Source organism: Pogona vitticeps, chromosome 4 (assembly GCF_051106095.1).
Source record: "Pogona vitticeps strain Pit_001003342236 chromosome 4, PviZW2.1, whole genome shotgun sequence".
Classification (NCBI taxonomy): Eukaryota; Metazoa; Chordata; class Lepidosauria; order Squamata; family Agamidae; genus Pogona; species Pogona vitticeps.
Window position 1 is genome coordinate 159,064,623 of NC_135786.1, and position 21,373 is coordinate 159,085,995.

Below are 21,373 nucleotides of genomic sequence, written 5' to 3' on the forward strand. Positions count from 1 at the left end.
ATTACACAGCAAACAGCAATAGAATATAAATTAGTTTCAGCAGAATTTGGTTGAAAATAATAAAGACAAATGCTGTGATCAGTTAACTTATTAAATAGCTTCTGAAGATTACTGTGAAAGTCCGGACTTTTGATATCTGCCAATTTGTGTAGACAGTGACTGACATTGCTGTAAGTAATTGTCAGTATTCAGTGATTGATTAAAGCAAATGATGTCCAGTTCTGACATGTTTGTTTTTCATGAAGAATCTCTGTAGTCTCCATTTTGGATTTTCACAGTTGTATAAAATAGCAGTCTTCTGTATAGAGTGCTGCTATGAAAAATAGCATTAAGACTGAACTAGAAATAAATGACATGTTTGTGGGAAGCTCTCAATCTTTTGAGACTGTGTTGGATTTCACGTGCAAAAGCATTAGATTGATGCACGGGGGGGGAGGGGATATCAAGACCTCTCTTGACATTTCTGGGCATTGTGATTGTGTGTGTGCACTTATATATGCATAGCCACTGAAGGTGCAAACTCCATTTGTTGGCAGTGTATTCAGAGGTACGGAAGGCAGAAGGCCTCTGACAAGGTTTTAGTACTGTTTTCAGACTCATAAAATATTTACGCCAAACAGAAAGAAAGGAGACAGACAGCATACATTACCATTTATTAATTGCTGCACAGGAATTTCTGGAGGGCTTTGAGGAAGAAGAGGCATCTATTGTGCAAGACATGAAGCTTGCAGTAAACCGTTGATGATCACTTGGAATAAAAGTCTACTTTTACACTTTTTTAAAAAAAAATAAGCAAAGGCAAATTAGGGACACAGAAATATCATGGTGCGGTTCAAAACCAGATGTTGCCTGTCTTGTATAATATAGTTAAAGGTCTTGTACTATCTGGAGAAAATATGAAACGACTGTGCCTTCTTTTATCATATCCATCTTTCCCTTAAAACCACAATTCTTATCACAGACCAAGAAAGAGGGTTTACCTTGGCTTCTTCTCTCAAACAGGTTTTGGCTTGGAAGTTCTTCTTACTGAATGGTTTGTGCCAGCTTGTAGCTGAGTGTTTTCATTGTCCTGTCCCCACCATTTTGAATTATAGTAGATAAAAGTGTGGGCCATCATAATGGTTGTCATTCTTTCAGTTGCTGGGAATGTTCAAGTTGATCTTCTCACCCATAAGCTGCTGTGCAATATAGTAGTTTTATGTCACTTATTTGCTCGAACAACATCTCTTTTAAATGATGGCAATAAAATAAAAGCAGAGAATTGTGTTTTTGCTATTAATTAATTAATTATTTCCCTAAGCGCATAACTCCAGCTTAAATTCCTTGTTACTGTCAAACAGGTTTGAAAACTGTTTCGTTGTTGAGACAAGAAAAAGGGAACATAGCAACTGAATGCTTAAAAGGTTTTTTTATTTGTGAATACTAGCGTTTTTTTTTTAAAAGCTCATGTAATGAATGTTGGAAATTGAACACCGTACATTTAATTTTTACGCATCATTTTATGATTGCCCCAGAAATTTTTCTGACACAGTTTCATGGAGAATCAACAAGCTTGCCTGGAGGTAACACTTCTTCAGGAATTAGCTTCTTAGAGCTGCCTCATTACATGCAGTATTTATATCTCCAAATTTCTGGGATTTTTAGGAGATTTAAAGCATAAATTCTTATAGTGTATCTGCAGTATTGACCTTCATTGCAAAAATAGATTTTTTTTTTTGTTAAGCATTACAAAGAGAACAAAGTTTTAAAGTTGGAATTTGTAATGAGTTAGGCTTCTTTTTTTTAAAAAAAAACTTCCATAATTCAAAACATTTGAATGTACAGGGGTTTATGCATCATTTTAAAATAAGCCCCCTTCTCTTTTTCTTTGATTTTTTCTTTTCTTTCCCTCTCTTTCTTTCTTTCTTCTTCTTCTTTTCTTTTTAAAAATGAAACCTGTTCTCTTCCTGTTAGATTGAAAACCTTGAACAGTCTTCTGCAATGTTATGCTTGTCTGCTTTTTCAGACCTGAGTTTTAATGAAGATTTTAGGTTTTGGCTTTTCTTTCTGTTTTCTATTTCATTCATAGGTTAGAATGTCCCTGTTCTCTGCAAGGAAGAAGCTATAAAGATGAAAATAAGGAATACATTGTTTCTTTTTCTTTTTTCATTTCCCTCAACGTCTCCCTGCTATGCAATATTAAACATATACCCTGTTTTCATATGTCCGACAAAGTGGACGTGTCCATGAAAGCTCACATTAAAATATAATAGTTAATCTTTAAGGTGCCAACTGTTTTCATCTATTTTTATTATTTTAGTTTTTGTTTTGTTTTGTTTCTTTGGATGTTGGAAGTAAGACTCACTAAGTTCAGTACAATTTTCTCCATGTCAGTTGTTATAACAGGGATAGACAACATGTAGCCTGTGGATGCATGTGGCCTCAAAGGTATTTTTGTAACCCTCTAGAGCCCCCCAAATAGTTTTTTCATAAGTCCCCAATTTTTTATCTTGGAAGCCTCTAAGAGCGTTGGCCACCTCCCCCATTTCAAATTTATATGTTTTAAAAGGAAGTGTTGGTACAATAAATGTTTGTTTGCTTTTTAAAAAATGGCTGAAAATTGTACAGTGGTACCCCTCTTGACGACGATAATGCGTTCCAGCAAAATCACTGTACAGCGAAATCGTTGTCAAGTGAAAGGAAAAAAAAACCCACTGGAATGCATTGAAAACTGGTCAGTGGGGGAAATACCTGATCGTCCTGCGAAGATCCTCCATAGCGCGCCCATTTTCCGATGCCTCTATAGTGAAAATAGGTCAGCAAAACAGCAGGGAACCATTTTGTGAACCACCGATCTGCTGTTTTTAAATCGTCGTTAAGTGAAAAATCGGTTCCCGAAGCAGGGAACTGATCGTCGTGAAGTGAAAAAAACCCATTGAATCATCATTTTGCGATCGCTATAGCGACCACAAAAAAACTCATTGTTAAGCTATTTCGGCGTCAAGCGGGGTCACTGTCAAGCGGGGCACCACTGTATTGGTGTGCAGTCTGTGATGTGGGATCACATTCCACCCCCGCCCCTGTAAAATGGACAAAAGATTTTAGTGGGTTTGTTTCTGAAGAGGATTAAGGAGGATTGCTGTCTCTCTTGGCTTCTTTATTGTCATTGTCTAGGTGATGCTTACAGATTGGTAGGATCTAGCCTTACATGTATGTCAGGGCACACATGTTAAAGCAACAACAAGAAGAAAGCAACAAAGATATAACATTAGGAAGGAAGGGAGGGAGGATAGATACAGTCAGATGTACAGTTAGATTCTCAGGATGGGCCACATAAATGTGGAATGCATCATATTCAGCTGATAACAGAAACACAGGCTCTGAAAGATGAATAAGAACAGGCTCTTGTGTGAACAAGCTACCTGACCAAGGTGAAACCATGGCAAAAAATTTGATTGACATTCAGAAGAAGTTCCTAGAAACTTCGTGGCACCAAAGAAAGTAGAGCTAGAGTAAAGGAAGTTTAAATATTGATTTACTTTGTCTTTTATTAGACCCACTGACTGCTTCTCCCAGTTTCTATGGGTGTGATGTTCTTCAACATCTTATGGAACTTTATTTCTGACTGAGTTTACAGATTGTGTGAGACAAATAGGGTTATTAAATCAGCAACATCACATTCTATGAGATTCAGGGCCAAAACCTGAAGGAAACAAGTCCTTGTGATGTCAACTGCAAGTAGGTCATCTGTCAAGGGGCCCAGCACGCAGTGTTGTGACTAATACCTGTGTTACACAATGAAAGAGGAACACAGCTCAGAGTCATTACTGTATAAAGTGCAATGCCAAAACAGAACATTGGATTGAAAATGGTACCCTGAGGAGCTAGGTTATTCTTCTCATCTAGCTTTTTCCTTTGTTGTAGTGATGACCTAGTTTATTGATTTTGATTTTATTAGTGCATATCCTTAGTTTCTGTGATTATTAAATACTTTTGGGGCTTCATAACTCAATTTTATTACTGCCTCCCCCCCCCCCCGCCCCCCTCGTCCTCCCGCCAATACAAACCTAAATGACTCTAGCCTGAAAGCAGTTTTTCTAGATTGGTAAATCTTGTAGATCTAAATGAAATTGTGCTAATGTGTTACAAACTTGCAGGTAAGTAATTTGTTTTCTAAGATAAAAGTCTTATTTTGCGGAAGATGTAGCAGGATTAGCTCTGTCTTCTGTGTTTGATCTGGTACCAAATCTGACTGCATTTGTCTCCTTTAGTTTTCCCAGGAAAGGAAAAGTGACGCCTATGGGCTAGAGTGGCCAAAGATGGCCACTTGCATCGTTTTTCTGTAGAACAGAGCTTTCCACCCTCTTTGGCTTTCTGTTGGGTGGAACACATTTGAATTTAACATGGTAGACCCACATGTGATGCTCTTCCTCCCTGGTTTTCATTCGACATGCTGCCAGTTTATGGTTTCTGTGCCTCAGTGGTCAAAGCTGAAGCTGAATTCATCAGGTTTGGTGGTTAACTTAGGGACCGATGTATGTTTGTAGCAGCAAACATCTCATCAAGTGAGAACTGATTGCAACTGCGCTTATGTTGCCAAGCTGACATGTTTGCTTTGGATCAACAGCTTTCAAACTCTTGCTGAGTTTATACTCAAAAGAGTATTGGGGATTTTTTTTTCCAGTGAAAAGATCAATGAAGGACAACAGGGTTTTCTATAAAGATGACTTGCCTTACACATTTTTCTATGGAAATTTCAGTGGTGTAAGTATGTTGAGTGTGTTCTAGGACGTACCTTCATTTTAGACAGAGTGATAAATAAGACCTGGTTGTGAACCCGACTTCATGCAGCATCTCTTAAAACAGAGAACAAACACGGCTTCAAGCTCTAAGCCTGGTGATCATGGGAAGAACAAGTGTCTGCCCTTCAGAGCTGGAGGTGTGGACAGCAGGCTTGTTGTGTCACTGGGTCTGCTTGCTACTCTCAGCTTGTAGCCTCAGTTCACTAGAGAGACACAGCAAGCCGATTCACTACTGTGTTTTTCTTCTATGCCTTGGATGCTCAGTACTGGAAGCAACAAGCAGATACGCATGTTGTTCTTCCTTTGTGCCTGAAAGACCTGTCCCTCTAGCTTGGAGTATCTGACAAGGAAAAGCCAAAATAATTTCAGACTTTATCTCTACATTTGGAGAGTGATGCACTGTGTGTGTTGAAGTGGAATTTACTCCTGAGTAGTTATGCCTAGAAGTATGCTATGCCTGACATACTTGATGAGAAAATGCCCGAACCGTAAGAATGGAACTCCAGAAACTAGAGTATTGGATTCACAAGTGTGAAACATGGATAAATCCTGGACCTCTTTGAAAGGCCTTATCGCCATCGCCTCATCGCCATCTCAGCCTAGAGACCTTTATAGGATTTCTGAGCTACCCTTTATCGAAGCATAATTGCATTTCTTCAATTTAAAGCTTATTACTCTGCCATCATTGTAAATTGGATATTAACACTGAAAGTGAATGTCACCAATATAATCCGAAGTTACTTCAGTCTTTTAAATAGCTTTTGCAACTCTCAAATTAATGCTGATTTTGATATTACAGTTTTAGAAATTGAATCATCTGACTTCTCCTGAAATTGTTTCTTTTTTAAAATTATTTTTTAAAAGTTACTTTACTCTCTGTTTGCTGTTCTACATGTAAAACTGTCCACACATCAGCATTTCCAAAGGCCATTTTGCATTGCTTGCTCTCTCTCTCTCAGCTGCATGATAGTGAAAGTGTCTGAAGGAAAAGGGGTGTATAGCGGGTGTAGCTACATGCAGCTTGTTATTTTAAGATCTTTCAAGATGGTCTCTCCAGCTGAAAAAAAATTATCACATCTTAAGTATGGCAACATTATTATCCCTTCTGTCTGAAGTAGGTATTTGGTCTGGGAATTATGCCCAGTTTATGGAATTCCAGGAATACTGGCCAGCTGGTACAGAGTTACATTATGTGAAGAAATAGGAGGAAACTGGGACTTGTTATACAAAAGTGGAGTTTGTTAGGTTCTGTGTAAGATGGATTTTAAAGCACTGAAATGTTCTCATGAGATTGATAGAGAAGTGATAATCTTGCACCCACAGTGACTCCCTGACCGAGATCATTATCTCTTTAGGGAGAGGTGATTGTGATAACTACAATTCACAGAATCCTCAAACCGTTATGGCTGCTGGTTTAAAAAAATAACTTTTACATAGATGAGATGTCACCTTCCTCTGGCATGTGGGTTTTCTTAAACAAACCTAATCTTCTCATGATTCTCAAAATGTCTTTGCCAATAGTGGGCATCCATCTGCCAACTGCTTTCTGAACTTTAGAATCTGTAATGGTGTTGTCTCCTTTTCATGCTGGCTGTGCCTAAGATGGTGGTACTCGCGCAAAAGGAATACAGAAAGTGAACCAGTTTCTAGCTCTTCCTCTCAATCAACACAAACAGGAAGGGTCAGGGTCAGTTCTTGTGGCACTTTGGTAGTGGTGAGATGCTACACTGGTTCTTGTCATAGCTTCCCCTTAGGCACTGAGAAAGAGAAAAAGTTTAAAAGACTCAGCCATTCTGTGACCTACAGAGATGACATGGATGTGCACATATAAGGGCTGTCTAGGTGGCTTCAGCGAAAATTTGAGGATCTCTCCACTACTCATAGCCCATATATTGTTTTGCTTGTAAGATACAACAGTACCAGACTCCGTGTCATTTTGTTTGTTAAAAACCAGTGGTTTTTGGCTCTTGGGGAGATTGCATTGTCTTTACTCTCACTCTCAGCTTCTAATGTGAGAGGAGGCTGTTTTCAGACACCTTGAGGTCATACATGCAAGAAGAGACCTGTTTTGATTTTAACAGACTGAAGATCTGTCTCCTCCACCACCACCTGATCCTTATCCACACAATGTGTTACAGCCTTATTTTTTTTGAAAATAAAGTCATCACCAGGCTAAATGGATTAATCTGCAGACCTGAAGAACGGTCATACACATCTACATCTAAGGTGGGAAATTAGGGTTAGCTTGAGCTTCTGAACTTTAGACAAGAGAGCTAAGCAGGCAATAAAGCAGAACAGAACAGAACAAAACAAAACATCTCCATCCTTTAGGTGAAAGAGCTGTATAATTCTTATTTGTTCTTAAGTAGAATAATTCTCTGAGTTAACCCTCTATTAATATATAGCAGCATGATTATGACACATCCCAGCAGGTCATCCTTCATCTTACTGAAGTCTTTATCTTGCTGAATAACTGAAGTCTTGTTCACACAGTCATCTAACAGAAAATCTAATACTTCCTTCTCTTTTATTGTATGCAGTAGCCCTTGGAAAAAGGGAAGAAAAGTAGTAAATTAATTCTTACTTTCTTTTGCTTGCTCTTCCTGACAGCTTGAAAGTAATTAGCTACAAATAATGGATTATTTGCAGTTAATTTCCTTTTCAGTAAAAAAAAATGTACATTATACAGTACTACATAACATTACAGCAGTAATTTAACAAGGGATATTGTTCCTTCTTTTGCAATACATTTATAATTTTGGTTACTTTTATAGTTAGGGTGTAGACTTACAAAATAATAGAAAAAGAATATCACATTTCAAATTCTGGCTCATGTTGTGCCTTATGCCCTCTTGTAGACATTGAAGTGACAACAAAGTATCTCATAACCTTCAGTTTTTAAAAAGCAATTAAAATGTAATTGGATATTTTGTTACATAACTTATAAAAGTCAAGAAATACTTGGGGAAAAACTGCAACTCCAGTAGTTGTTGTTTAGTCATTTAGTCGTGTCCGACTCTTCATGACCCCATGGACCACAGCACGCCAGGCCCTCCTGTCTTCCACTGCCTCCCGGAGTTGTGTCAAATTCATGTTGGTGGCTTCGATGACACTGTCCAACCATCTCATCCTCTGTCGTCCCCTTCTCCTCTTGCCTTCACACTTTCCTAACATCAGCGTTTTTTCCAGGGATTGTTCTCTTCTCATGAGATGGTCAAAGTATTGGAGCCTCATCTTCCAGTGAGCACTCCGGCTTGATTTCCTTTAGAATGGATAGGTTTGTTCTCCTTGCAGTCCATGGGACTCTCAGGAGCCTCCTCCAGTACCACAATTCAAAAGCATCAATTCTTCGGCGGTCAGCTTTCTTTATGGTCCAGCTCTCATTTCCATTCACTACAGGAAAAACCATAGCTTTGACTATGCGGACTTTTGTTGGCAAGGTGATGTCTCTGCTTTTTAAGATGCTGTCGAGGTTTGTCATCGCTTTCCTCTCAAGAAGCAGGCATCCTTTAATTTCATGGCTGCTGTCACCATCTGCAGTGATCATGGAGCCCAAGAAAGTAAAATCTATCACTGCCTCCATATCTTCCCTTTCTGTTTGCCAGGAGGTGATGGGACCAGTCGCCATGATCTTGGGTTTTTGTTTTTTTTTATGTATAGCTTCATACCATTTTTGCACTCTCCTTTTTCACCCTCATTACAAGCTTCCTTAATTCCTCCTCACTTTCTGCCATCAGAGTGGTATCATCTGCATATCGGAGGTTGTTGATATTTCTTCCGGCAATCTTAATTCCAGTTTGGGATTCCTCCAGTCTGGCCTTTCGCATGATGTATTCTGCATATAAGTTAAATAAGCTGGGGGCCAATATACAGCCTTGTTGTACTCCTTTCCCAATTTTGAACCAATCAGTTGTTCCATATCCAGTTCTAACTGTTGCTTTCTGTCCCACATATAGGTTTCCCAGGAGATAGATAAGGTGGTCAGGCACTCCCATTTCTTTAAGAACTTGCCATAGCTGCCTACATTTTTGGAAGTGGGGGTTCTTGGAACTATCATGAAGACTAATTTCTTTTTAAGAATTCCAGACAAGTCAGAAAGTGACATGGGGAAGGCATGTGTTTGATAGTTTAGGGAGCAAGGATTTCTGGGTGTTCATGTGAGGAGGATTGGCTGAATTTAGATTGATTCCAAAGTGTTGTGGGAAATTGCTTGGCTTATTTCTGAGTCAGTCACATTTTAGCTGGGGAAGAAAGCTCGACCATATCAGAAGGATAAGTGACATTTTGTCTGATCCTGCAAGGCAGTCCAAGGTGATCATACACAAGATTGACTTGTTTAGATAAGAACTGTAGTGTCTGAACTGGCATATAGTTACTAGAGTTTCAGGATTTTAAAGTTACGATTGTGGCAATATGTAACCTCAAGCATATTTTGGGAGAACGCTCTATTATGACTTTGTGTGGAATTGACAGACATTTAATTGCATTTTCTTTTATTTGTCTGACTGCCTTTCAGCTGCAGCACAATTTCTGATCCAAGGTGAAAGATAAAATGATGGCATGGGCACACCTCTAGGGCTAACTGAAATGTGAGCTGGCTCATTCTCCAGAGACAGGAGCCACAAATTTCATTTTGTGCACTTGTGTAACCTTCACCACAAATGTTTCTCAGCTGGTGCTAAATGAACATGAAAATAGAGGAGGCCTAATCGGGGACACTTCAGGAATTCTACAAAGAGGGAGAACAAGCCACTGTTTAAATGTATTATGAACAGTCTATGAGTGAGTAACATGGCTGGTCCTCTGGAAAAAAGGGAATCATCTTTGTATTTCAAACAAAACTAAAAGAAAAATGGAAATTAAAGAAGTCAAAAACATGGTGGCACTGTAAAGACTAACTGCCATATTTTAATGTGAGCTTCTGTGGACGTCCACCTCTTCAGACAAATAAAGGATGTGGACTTGTCCACAAAATACCACATTAAAATATAATAGTTAGTCTTTGCCACAACTCTTTTTTCTTTTTTCTTTTTTATCTTTATTTTGGTTTTTCCTGATATACTAGACATACTAACATGGCTACCTCTTCTAAAACTACATCTTTGTGTTTATATCCATATATAATGAGAATATAAAACCTACTGTGACGTTCACCCCGTGGCCCCTGCTTGTATCACCAAACACAGAGCTCACGAAGGTATTTTACTTTAACCTCTTCTATCTTAATTAATACAGATCACACTCTGACTAATAACTCCTTAAACACTCTCTCTCTGCCTCAAACCCCCAAACTTTTTTCCCAACCTCTGTCTCTGACTGAACTGATTAGACTCTGATTCACCCCTCCCTCCTGGTTTCTCTGGCTCCGCCTCCCAACAGCTCCCATTGGTGCAGGCCAATACCACATTATATAGGTGTTCGCTACACCTACATTGGTCAGTGGGTGCATTTGCCTTTTTCATCCCACATTTTACTTCTTCACAACATTTATCTGTGGTTCTTTATCATGACTGCAGATTCATTTGTTTCATTAAGCAGCAACTTGAGTCAGAAGCCCTAATGTACATGTTACAGGCTTGCAACATGCATACCTAGAAAAGTTAGAAAAGGTTAACATCCAAAGGAAGGCAGTTTGTGGTATCCATGGTGATGCTGCTAATGCCTCACAGATATCAGTCAATCAGTTTGACAGGGATTTTTTTAACAACCACCAAGAACTACTGTACCTTTGTCTCTCTGAGACCTTCCTCTCTCTCCAGTTGGCCACAGGAAGAGCTGATTCCAGGGCAGTGGAAGATGAGAAACAACTCTTTGTGTACACGGGCACTGTCAAGTTGATTTCAACTTATGGCGACACCCTTTCCAGGGTTTTCTAGATATAGAATACAGTCCCTGGACTGTATATGTATTGTCTGCCTTCTGAATTATCCAGGAATTATATACACAGCATGGTAAAGTATCATTTGGGAAATGCCTGTTAGTGTTCATCCTGATAGATGTCCTATAGGTTGGTGCGAAGCCTAGTAATGGTGAAAGCAGATGTTCGCAAGTAAAGTGTAAGAAAGTGTATGCTTATGGATTCATCCAAGTTTCTCAAATACACTGATTAAAGTTTGGTTCTTCTCTTTTGTGGGTTTTTTAAATGTATTTTTTTAAAGGATTGTCCCTTTTTTAAAAAGGGAAAGAATGTCTCTAGAATTCCTTACACTAACAAAATAAAGTTCTGGTATTTTTAGATGTTAATATTTTACAGCACTTCATTTATCAATATACTTGATTGATGTTCAATGTGGATTTGCAGTGATGAGCAGAGATCATGTATCAACCCATATTATTGTGCTTTTCTTTTGAGATTCACTGACAATCCTTAAACTAGACAGGAAAGAGGCATGTAATTAAAAGCTGCCTTCCAGTTTTCTTTGGGTTTTTTTTTTGTTGTCTTTCAATTATATTTCAGATAATGATAGGCACAGTGCAACTTGATAATAAGGGTAAGTCTTAAAAGGCATTGTGGCTCTTTCAGCAGTTTAGATGATTTCTAGTAGGAACTATGATTGCATTAATTGCCATTGCACTGCTATTATGGAATTATGGGACGGCATTTAATTTGTATCCATTTCTTTAAATGATAGTGCTGTTGTTTACTTGGAAGTTAAATCCTGGGTCATAATAAATGACAAAGATTATTATTTGTAACATTGCTTACTTGCTTTATTTATCTGATGCTTTTTGCTTAGAAATCTACTGCACCTAGCAATTACTCTTCACTGGTTTGTTTTATGTGCATTAACTCATGGGTTGGTGTATGCACCTGTCTTGAAGGAAGGAGGAAGAATGCATAACGTTCTGTTGAATTTCTTAATGCTTTTGTATGAATCCATTTTAGGACTCATTTTTATTATCAAGTTGCATTGGTCCAGATAGGCGGGGTACAAATCAAATAAATAAATAAATAAATAAATTGTGCCTATCAGTACATGAAATATAATTGAAAAAGCAGACTTAAGAATGGAGTGGTAGTCTGCTGTCTGCCATTCTTTGGACCTAATTTGCTGCCATTGATATTTGCAAATTCCTTTAAACCTCACCCCAAACAGCTACCATATCTTCATTTACTCTATTCTAGCTTATTTGAAATTTGCCTACCAACAGAATGTTCATGTATTCCATTGTTCAGCCATTGAAAGTTTTCCCTTCTCTGATTTCAGCTGGTGCTGAGAACAAAATTGGCTGGGCGTTTGGCCTGGGCTTAGAGAGGCTGGCCATGATCCTCTACGGGATCCCTGACATCCGCCTGTTCTGGAGCAAAGACGAGCGTTTCCTGAAACAGTTCCATGTGCCTCACATCGACCAGAAAATACAATTTCAGGTAAAAAATCAAACTCTGTAATGTTGCTTAATGTTTAAGAAGCCTCTGTGTCAGCAGAGGACGGTAGCTGTGAAAGCAGGTTTCATTAGAAGACTACTGTGTTGCTGAGCACCAGTGAAGTCATAAAGCTGCCAGTATTGCCAGTGTGACTTGTGCAGGAGAGTTTCCTGATGAATTCAGATGGTGTTAGAGAATCATTTGAGACAGTTTTAAAAAATCTTGCCATCTGGCATTTCCTTCAAGAAAGGTGTGTCAGGAACAGAATACTAAAGTTTGAGTTCATGATTACCTCTGAGACTTCACAAAGCTTGGAAACTTTACTACAGCCGTGCCCCACTGGAGGATTACCCCGCTCTATGATGAATCTGCTTTATGTTGACTTTTTTGCGATCGCTTTTGCGATCGCAAAACGATGTTTTAAATGGGGTTTTTTCACCGTGCAATAATCGGTTCCCTGCTTCGGGAACTGATTTTCGCTTTACGACGATCAGCAAACAGCTGATAGTCGGGTTTAAAAATGGCCGCTGGCTGAAGAAAATGGCCCCCTGCTGTTTTCTAGGACGGATTCCTCGCTTTATAGGCACTGAAAATGGCCGCCGTATGGTGGATTTTCTCTGGACGAGCAGGTATTCAGCCCATTGGAATGCACTGAATGCTTTTCAATGCATTTCAATGGGTTTTTTAATTTCATTTGATGATGTTTTCGCTCTACAGCGATTTTGCTCGAACGAATTAACATTGTCAAGTGAGGCACCACTGTACTTTAGACCACCGTACTTACAATTTCCCCAAAACACATGGAAGATTCTGGCACTTTTGGAGTTCAGTCTCTCAACTTCCATACACTCGGTGAAGGGGAAGTACGCCATGCTTTTCATCAGTCCCATATCAGCCAAACTAATACTTTTATAATGCAGAGAACTTAGTAATGCAATCTCCTTCTCACACTTTAGTTTTCAAGGAAAGAGTACATGATGGAAAAAGCATATGGGAGCAATTGGCACAGCCACATTGGAAGTGCGGAGGAATTGATGTGTGGCTCATTGTTTTTGCAAATGAGTGAGCTTAAATTTGGCTCCGAATCATAAACTTCATTTTCTCCAAGGTTAACTTTGTGAAATGGTAACATGCACAATCAAGCAGCATACATGGGCTGATTCAGCATACCTTTCTATGGTCAGCGTGCTTCCTCCCACCCTTTTAAAATTCTCTTTTTATTTTATTCCTTTAACTCTCCAGTATGGTGCTGTGGATAGAATGACGGACAAGGACTCAGGAGACCTGGGCTCAAATCCCCAGTCAGCCATGGAAACTCAGTTGGGGGGGGGGATATCAGTCCCTAAATATCACACTTACCTTGAAAGCCCTATTAGAGGCACTATAAGTCAATCCCAATGTGATGGCACATAACAATAACAACTTAATCGATATTAGCTGAAAAGGGCACAGAGATTTCCTCTTCATATGCTGTGTGCACTGATTTCCAACAGAATGGTCAGAATAGCACATGACTGCAGAGAAGAAGCAAGCTTCATGATCTTCCTACAAATGTGGGAAAGCATTTGCAGTTCCGAAAGCATATTGTCAGCTTGGAGAAGAATTTGCAAGTAGGAGGCCAGAGGAAGCAGTGAGAAAATAAACAAATTGGGATAAATAAAGTCTTACAGACTTGAACAACATACTTCCAGCACTTTTTTGTATTTATTTTATTTATTTATTTATTGGACTTATATACCGCCCCATAGCGCTTCAAGCACTCTCTGGTGGTTTACGTTAATTATACAGGCTACACATTGCCCCCCCAGCAAGCTGGGTACTCATTTTACCGACCTCGGAAGGATGGAAGGCTGAGTCAACCTTGAGCCGGCTACCTGGGATTTGAACCCCAGGTCGTGAGCACAGTTTTAGCTGCAGTACAGTGGGGTCTTGACTTGAGAACTTAATCCGTATTGGAAGGCAGTTCTCAAGTCAAAAAGTTCTCAGGTCAGATCTGCATTTCCCATAGGAATGCATTGAAAACCATTTGATCCGTATCTGCTCTTTTCCGTCCATAGAAACTAATGGGAAGCTGCTATTCTGCCTTCGACCACTAGAGGGGGATATTTTGTTTCTTTTTTTTTTCTTAGGTCAAGAAAGGTTCAGGGAAGGCAGGGAAAATACAGTCCAGGCAGTACAGTACCAGGCAGTCTGAAGACTGTCTCCCAATCCACTCTCTAAACGCTGGGAGGAGTGAGGAAGCAGACAGGCACCCTTTTCACTGGCCAACAGTTAGCTGAAAGTTCACATTTTGCACTTTCCCTGCCTCCCACGTGGTTTTTTTTTCAGTTCTTAACTCAAATCTAAGTACTTAAGTCAAGTCAATATTTTCCTATGAGAGCGGTTCTTAAGTCAAAATGTTCTTAACTCAAGCCGTTCTTAAGTCAAGACCCCACTGTACAACGTTTTAATCACTGCGCCACGAGGCTAATATTTGAGCTCACTTTTTTGTATGAAGTTCTGGGAGCTCTGAAGCACATTTCCTGATGGGAATATTTGGAGTTCTTAACATGGCTGGAATCAGCAGATAGTAGTGTCAAGAAATTTTTTTTCCAAATAATAGTAATAATAAACCTGTTCTCCAAAGCAGGCTTGTTTATTTAAAATGTAATCACCGGTGGCTCCATGCCCTCAAGTCCAGAGTGGGCAAAAGACATCATCCCCACCCCCAAACCACAGACTTTTTATAACCTTGTCATAGCATGTGTCAATCATTCGTTCTTCACAGGGACATCTAGATGTATACAGATCAGGTTATAATGTTTACAGATATGGATTTTCCAACTTAAGTTACACTGCATTTTAGACAGTACATTTTGTGGTTTGTGGTGTGTAGTCATATTCACAATTCCTAACATCTGTCAGTCCCAATTTGATGGCACATAACAATGACAACTTAATCGATATTAGCTGAAAAGGGCACAGGAAGCATATCTCTGGATTGCCTAATAGCATCCAGCTCAGAAGCTTAAGCTTTAAAGAAATTCAAGCTCTGGTCACAACCTTAGTAGCTTAATATTAACACAGTGCTAATATTTCATACGATTAATCTGGTTAATAAAAATAATTTTCTTACACTAGCTAGGCAGGAATATGGGATATTTGCATAGCCCGCTGAGCCAGTCAGTTGGAGAAATAATAGGCTTTATCATCCTTGAGTCTCATAACTATGAAAGAAAATATCTAGAGCAGTCCTTCATCCACTATTCCTGGTGCTTTGAAGAGCAGCAAGGTGAGAGGGTTAAGAACTACAAGTGAGTGATAGCACACATTTTGTGGAGTTTGAGGGCAGATGTCTTGCCTTTGTCAGGGGTAAGAGCGTACTACAAGTACTCTCTTGCTCCAGAGCCCATGATAAGATCTGCAGTGAGCTCTGGATCAGCTTCTACAACACCACTACCACAGAAGTAAAATCCTAACAAAGAGGTAACTCATAGCTGGTAACTGTGGTATCACAGTTCATTGTAGGTACCTCATTATTCCATGCTCTGTTTCAGAGCTAGCACAGTACTGAAAGGGGAAGAACAGGAGCCAGAGAACAAGATAGCCTTCCCTTCCAGCATGGTTAACAATGTGAGGCCTTAAGGCATTTTTATCCAGTCAGCAGAATTAGAATATATTGCTGGAGGACCATTCAAAACACTCAAAGCCATTTGTTTTTTAAATACTAAGTATTCAAGAATTTTTAAAATTCTTGAATACTTAAAGTCATAAGGTATTCACCTAGCCTGAACACAATCTGAGCTTGTCTGGTTTTGCAAACTAAGCAGGGTCCAGCTTGGTTAGGACTCGGATGAGAGACCACCAGTGAATAATAAGGATTTCCATGTAAGGGCTAATAAAGAATCCTACCCCAAAACTTGGAGAGTTGCTTCCAGTTTTCTCTGCTAAGCTAGGTAGGCTATAGATGGGCCAGTGGTTTGCCTTAGCATAAGACCGCTATGCATGTTTTTACGAATCTCCATGTTCCACTTCTCACTCTCCTTATACTCAGAATCAACAAACTGCTCACTAAGTTCCTTGTATTGGAAGGTTGTGCTTTTGTGTACTTTCACTATGACATTGCCATATCACACCACTAGCAAAGTAGGAAGGTTACAATAAATGTAGAAGTTATGATGCAGCAAGTTCCATACTATGCATTACAATACTGTTGTAAGGCCACTGGGAAAATTAAACATTTCTGTGACAAAAATAACTGTGTGTATAAACCTTACCTTTGAACCCATTCTACTACATTTTTTAAAATTGTTTTTGATATTCTGTAAGCCGCCCAGAGTGGTAAAATATACCAGATGGGCGGGATATAAATCGAACAAATAAAATAAAATAAATAAAAATAAATACAACATGAGCAGAAGTACACGTAGATATGAAGATTCTACACTAGCTTCCTTCTCTATATAATGTGCATTCATCATTTAAGTTTACGATTAGCATTGCTTCATAATAAAAAAGTAAATAGCTTCAATGGGTGCTGCCTTCTCAAATACTTTTCATCAGGATGGTATAATGATGTTTAAATGATTATGCATTTGTTATCTTTACTTTTGAATACCATATCTATTAACGGCAAATAGGCAACTGTTGGCATGTAAATTGAACTTGGATGCCTGAAATAATGATCTGTAACCTAAAATGTGATTTATTGACTAATTAGTTTTATTGTAGTTGAAGATATGTACAAAGTGTGTAAGTTCAATTTGCCTGTACATATGAGAATATTTGAGTGTGTGTGCCAAAGGAACCTGGGTATGGTATATGTATTGTGAGCATGACCCAAGTGGCATGTTATTTTTTCTGGTTTTGCTATATGCACCTCTTCCATTTAGTACTGAAAACTATTAAGTTCTCCTCACTGAAAACATGGTCCTCATATTGTGCACATTGGTTCTGTGGGGCTCTTGAAGGAAACTAACCATATATTTCCACACACAATCATGTTTCAAAAGGAAGGAATACAAATGAAGCCACTGCCAGAAACCGTGCTGTATGGTGTCGTGCTGTTGATTTCTGCAGTGGATTTTCATGCTTGAAATCATATCTTTTCCACAGAGCAGTATCATGATACAGAGCCCACCCAATGGACTTAAAGGAAATCTTTCATAGGATTTCTGTCTTATTTATTAATCAAGGGACCTTTTGGGGCAACCTTGCAAATGTCCTGGGCAATGGTTTGGTAATTTGTGGTGTCAATGTGTGCTGGATCATTGAAAGGATTGGTTCCACTTGGCAGCATCAAGGAAACATCACTGACAAAATCCTACTGATAAGGAAGTCAGCCCTGTAGTTTGGTTATTTCTTGATGTACTGTAACTGCAATAAATAAATTGGCCAGAATTGTGTTAATTGTGCCTGCCAACATAATGTCAGCAGCACAACTTTTGGCAGTGAATTGCTGTTAAGAAATCAACATAAACGTTTCTTGTCACACACCAGCCATGTGATTTGGTGTATGACAGAAAATGCCCATTTTGATTGTTAACTTGTAGTAATTCATCACTGAAAGTTATGCTGCTAGTTTTATGAAGGTGGAAATATGAAATCAGGTTCTTTATGCATGTGGAAATATGCAATCAGGTTCTGGACATCAATTTTACAAAGTTAAAAATTAGCCGATATTAAAGAAATCAGTAATAGCCACTATTTTGTTCCCTTTGGAGGCCAGAATTTAGAAACTCGCTGGGTCACTGTTTGAAATGACGTCCGAGTATAAACAGGAAAATGAACATGTAATGCATTTCCCTGTAATGTGATGGGAATGCTCAGGAGTTTTTGTTTCTTTGTTGAATGGTTGTTAGGTTTATAAAGCTACATATTTTAGCTTGATGGGAATGTGGCCCTTCAAACGCTGGTTTACGATTCACATCAGGCCCAGCCAGCATAGCCAGTGGGATGATAAATGGTGGAATATGCACTCCAACAACATTTGGAAAATCACAAGCTGCCCATCTCAGTTATAATGTATCATTTTAAATTCATTTTGACTCTTTTGTCCTAGGCCTTCTATCCCAGTTGAGAACCCCTTGAGGAATATTAGTGGTGGATAAACTACTAATTGCAGTGGTTTAGGTATCTGGCTGTGGAGCCAGAGGTTGGTTCAGTTCCTCAGTGTGTCTCCTTGACAAGGGCTGGACTCGATGATCCATAGGGTCCCTTCTCGCTCTGAAGTTCCAAGATTATTATTACTCTAAGCTCTGCAGAGTTGACTGGGTAGAATGCACATAACTTTCCCCAAGAAAGAAATGTTATATCTGGACAGGCTGCCAACAGAGCAGCTTCTGCAGTCATCAGCATTCTAGTTTCCCACGAAGTCCAGCTCTCACAGACGCAGTTTGCAGTAAAGTTATCTCAGTAACTGATACTGTTCTCTTATGTGGGTCTGCACAGAAGTAAATCCCATTGAGTTCTGCGAGGCATGCATCTAGCTAAATTGGGATGTAAGATTGCAGGCTAATTCTGATGCAACACTGCAGCAGAATAGAGTATGTTTTCAGCTGACCTTTGGAAAAGTCGTCCCATGAGTGGCTACCAGTGTGGGAATCATCCTTTTGTCAGTTTTTTTCTAGCTGAGGCAATCATATGTTGTCGTGCTGACAACCCTTACAGCAGGGTTTGTAATAGTTTGCTTTGCAGCAGTAATTCATTATTAGCTCCAAATAGTAATTTTAAAAGCCTTCCAGAAGCATTTGAAAAGCAATTCAGAAGCAATTAAAACTTGCTGTTTAACAAGCATTTAAGAAGAGAAAGACAGGAGGCAGCACTGAAATGGAAAGGTCAAATGAACAATCAAAAAGGACATAGCAGCAGTCCAGCAAGCATCGAGATCGTGACTGAGAGACCAGTTCTCTGCAGCGTTAAGTGCTGAATGTTAGAACTGCAGAATTGGAAGGGATCCTATAGATCATCAAGTCCAACCCCTGTCTAGGAGGCACGGGGGGGGGGGGGACTTTAACACCCAACCTCTGGCTCTACAGCCAGAGGCCAACACCATGAAGCTATTCTGGAATCAAACTGCACCGACAGAAAGATTCTCAATACTAATTTGAATAATTTGTGTTTATAGAACTACGTAGGTTCTCTTTGCTGTCCTGCAAAAGAAAATAAAAGTTGTAGAGGTGCTCTCATAGGGAGTATGGCCGTCGTCATTTAGTCTTGTCCGATTCTTCGTGACCCCATGGACCAGAGCACGCCAGGCCCTCCTATCCTCCACTGCCTCCCGGAGTTGTGTCAAATTCATATTGGTTGCTTCGATGACACTGTCCAACCATCTCATCCTCTGTCATCCCCTTCTCCTCTTGCCTTTTACATTTTCCCAACATCAGGGTCTTTTCCAGGGAGTATGGTACCTGAGATCAATCAAACACACTGAGTTTTCTTAGGAAGAGTATGACAATATAATAACTTTTAAAATGTTATCAGGAGAAGAAATGTAACTGTAATTCAATTAAATCTTCTATTTATATGATTTTTTAAAAAATACAGTATGACCGTAACAGGCCATCTGCTGCACTGGGTTTTTCCTAGACTCCAAAGGATCAGTTGCTCAGCTTGTCTGTATTGTTAAAGACTGGAAGCAACGTCATCTGTGACCAGTGGACCAAGAAGTAGGAACTACTATTGAACCACCTTGTCTTGCCTCTTTCTTGACAAAAAAAAGTAAGGAGGTCTAGGAACAATGATCCAGTGATGTCTGAGGAGGTAGCCTAGTTTAGGGGGACTGGACCTCACATGGTGCCAATCCATGTGATGGACTGGCACCACATGACAACCAAAATTAGAAGCAACAGACTGCTGTAGAAAAGAAGGAAAGATGTTATAGCTACAGTGCTGTAGCCTCAATGAAAGGCCAGCTTGAGGGCGTGGATTGCTATGAATCACAGCAGAAAGGCTTTTCCAGTGAGTCTCAAAGCACTGGGCCAGTATTATGGCACCTTGCTGTCAGTGAATATAGAAGACTGATTATGGGTGAGACTCATCTTGTTTTTGAGTGGAAGAGCTTGTCGTTTTCACTTAACTTCCCAACCCCTAAAAGCAGTTTTTGTATGGTACAGTGTAAAAATGATAATTTTTTTTCTTACCTGATGAGAATGTAATGCAAAAGAGAGAGAGAGAGAGAGAGAGAGATTGGAAATTGCTGCCTTACTCCAGTTATATTCAAAAACATAAATATACATCTTTCTGTGATATAGTTTTGCTATTAGCTGGTTTGATTTTATTTTTCAGGCAAATCCAAATCCAACTGCAGTTTTCCTTAATGTTTTCTTAAGTAGTACTATGGTAAAGATGATTCATTTTAAAACATAAACGTACCACAGCATAGAATCACCTCTAATTTTTATCGTTTTAGTGTTTTGCCTCTGAGATTTTTAACTTACAAAGTAGTTTGTAAATGCACCGAAGTTCTTATACTGCAGAAAGTTTAGCCTTTACAGTATAAGGATCCAAAAAAAGTGAAGTAGATTCATTGCATCAAGGGCTTATGTTTGGCACAGAACAATTTCTCTTTGCAAGGTTTGCACTCCTTTTACAGTAATCCCTGTGCAAAAGTTAGGTGGCAACATTTGGTCACATTTCTCAGCAATCAACAGAAACAAAGTGTAAGATGGGATTGCATGGATCACAGTTAAATAGCTACCCTCATCAGGGACAGGCGACAGCTACAAATGTGTCACCCGTAGAGAAGGATTGGGCCTTTTAACTCCAGGTCAGCCCATATCCACAGGGGTTCATTATTAAATGTTTTGCTTCCCATTTCCAATTCTATATATGGTCCAGCCCCGTAATGAATGTAGACCATACCAGCAGCCTTGTTTTCTTGCCAGGTGGAGTGGCTATTTTTAATTTCTTTTAAAAGGATAGGGGAGAGAGAGAGCAATCCTGCACTGTTTTGGTTTTAGTTATATTTATTTAATGTGCTTTGCTAAAAACATGAATTTTCAGTGTTCTGACTCAGTAGGAAATGTGGTCAGGACTGTCTCAAGATGTTTTGTTACCTGAAGCAAAGAGGAAGATGGTATTCCCTCTCCATTCTGCATTCAGAAGCCACTTAGACTGGGAGATGGATCTCTGGATCAGCTCCTTTGATTGTTGTGTGGTATAGTGCACTGGTTCTTAACCTTGGGTTACTCAGGAGTTTTGGACTGCAACTCCCAGAAGCCTTCACCACCAGCTGTCCTGACTGGGG

General features: G+C 39.3%; 1 protein-coding gene across 3 annotated transcripts in view; it reads left to right on the forward strand.

The window, feature by feature from the left end:
* Positions 1-21,373, forward strand: part of FARS2 (phenylalanyl-tRNA synthetase 2, mitochondrial) — a 290,330-nt gene that overhangs the window by 157,789 nt on the left and 111,168 nt on the right. For all 3 annotated transcript variants that reach the window (XM_072998580.2, XM_072998581.2, XM_072998582.2), the window contains one exon: positions 11,990-12,150. In XM_072998580.2, coding sequence (XP_072854681.2) covers positions 11,990-12,150 — 161 coding nt within the window. The remainder of the gene's footprint in view (positions 1-11,989; positions 12,151-21,373) is intronic.